The sequence below is a fragment of the Herpailurus yagouaroundi genome, unplaced genomic scaffold, assembly GCF_014898765.1.
Source record: "Herpailurus yagouaroundi ecotype Mexico unplaced genomic scaffold, PumYag 166, whole genome shotgun sequence".
Classification (NCBI taxonomy): Eukaryota; Metazoa; Chordata; class Mammalia; order Carnivora; family Felidae; genus Herpailurus; species Herpailurus yagouaroundi.
The window spans coordinates 589153-590511 of record NW_024412407.1 but is presented as its reverse complement, the minus strand read 5'-3'; the positions used below and the strand labels follow the sequence as shown (position 1 = coordinate 590511).

Genomic DNA, 1359 nt, shown 5'->3' with positions numbered 1-1359 from the left:
CCAGTTGTGTTACCTTAACCAGTTATATTACCTTAGGCAAGTCTAGTATCTTTCTTTAATTTACTCATGTGTGTAAACTTAATGGTGTAATAGATTTGAGAGTATTCTGTCAACTATGAGGTCTTTTTAATGTGAGTGTTATGCGTGATGAGAGAGAAATAGTGGAAACTTTATTTGTTGACTTTCTGTTATACTTTTAAGCAGAAATTTGCCATGGGTGACAAGGGAGGAGACAACCACTCAGAAGTGACTGACTTCATTCTTGTAGGCATCAGGGTCCGTCCAGAGCTCCACAGTCTCCTCTTCCTACTATTCCTGGTTGTTTATGGGATGGTCCTTCTGGGGAACCTTAGTATGATTGGCATCATTGTGACCGATCCCCGGCTGAACACACCAATGTATTTCTTCCTAGGCAATCTCTCCATCATTGACCTCTCCTACTCCACTGTTATTGTACCCAAAGCCATGGTCAACATCCTATCTCAGAAAAAGACCATATCCTTTGCAGGCTGTGTGACTCAGCTATTTCTTTATGCACTTTTCATGGTCACAGAGGCCTTTGTCCTGGCAGCCATGGCCTATGACCGCTTCATCGCCATCTGCAATCCACTCCTCTACACCGTCCGCATGTCAAGAAGCCTCTGTATCCAGTTGGTGGCTGGTTCCTATCTCTGTGGCTGGGTCAGTTCCATCCTTCAAATCAGTGTAACATTCTCAATGTCTTTCTGTGCTTCCCGAGTCATTGATCACTTCTACTGTGATTCAAACCCCATCGAGAAGATCTCCTGTTCCAATATCTTTATGAATAAGATGGTGTCGTTCAGTCTGGCTGTCCTCATTATTTTGCCCACAATAGTTGTTATTGTGGTATCTTACATGTATATTGTGTCTGCAGTTTTAAAAATCCGCTCCAGTGAAGGGAGGAAGAAAGCCTTCTCCACTTGCAGCTCACACCTGGGAGTTGTAAGTTTGCTCTATGGAACTGTTTCCTTTGTCTATCTCACACCTCCAAATAACCCTGAACTTCGTAAAGTGGCTTCAGTATGTTACATTTTGTTCACACCTATGCTGAACCCTTTAATCTATTCTCTGAGAAATAAAGATGTTAAAAATGCCATGAAAAAAGTCATATGGAAAAAAAAAGTTTTACTTTAAATCTGCTTCCACTTGTTTTACTGTTTCTTGCCCCAGTTGATTTTGTCTGCTTGATCTTCCAGACTCAAGCGTTTAAAGCTAGGGTTAATTTAAAAAATAAACACCCCCACTAAAGAAAAACCCACCTTTAACTGTTTTTATTCCGCAGCATTAATAAATAATATCCTATAAGGAAAGCTCCAAACAACATATTCACTTTTTTGC

At 40.6% G+C, this 1359-nt stretch overlaps 1 protein-coding gene across 1 annotated transcript; it reads left to right on the top strand.

The window, feature by feature from the left end:
* The first annotated feature begins 213 nt into the window (after positions 1 to 213).
* Positions 214 to 1155, top strand: LOC121039047 (olfactory receptor 9K2-like). Its single transcript, XM_040489050.1, has one exon. It carries the CDS (start codon positions 214 to 216, stop codon positions 1153 to 1155), a length of 942 nt encoding a protein of 313 aa, XP_040344984.1.
* Positions 1156 to 1359: the final 204 nt, after the last annotated feature.

Bases quoted from the DNA above. Each gene is read 5' to 3' on its own strand.
- LOC121039047 (XM_040489050.1), top strand. From the start codon at position 214: ATGGGTGACAAGGGAGGAGACAACCACTCAGAAGTGACTGACTTCATT.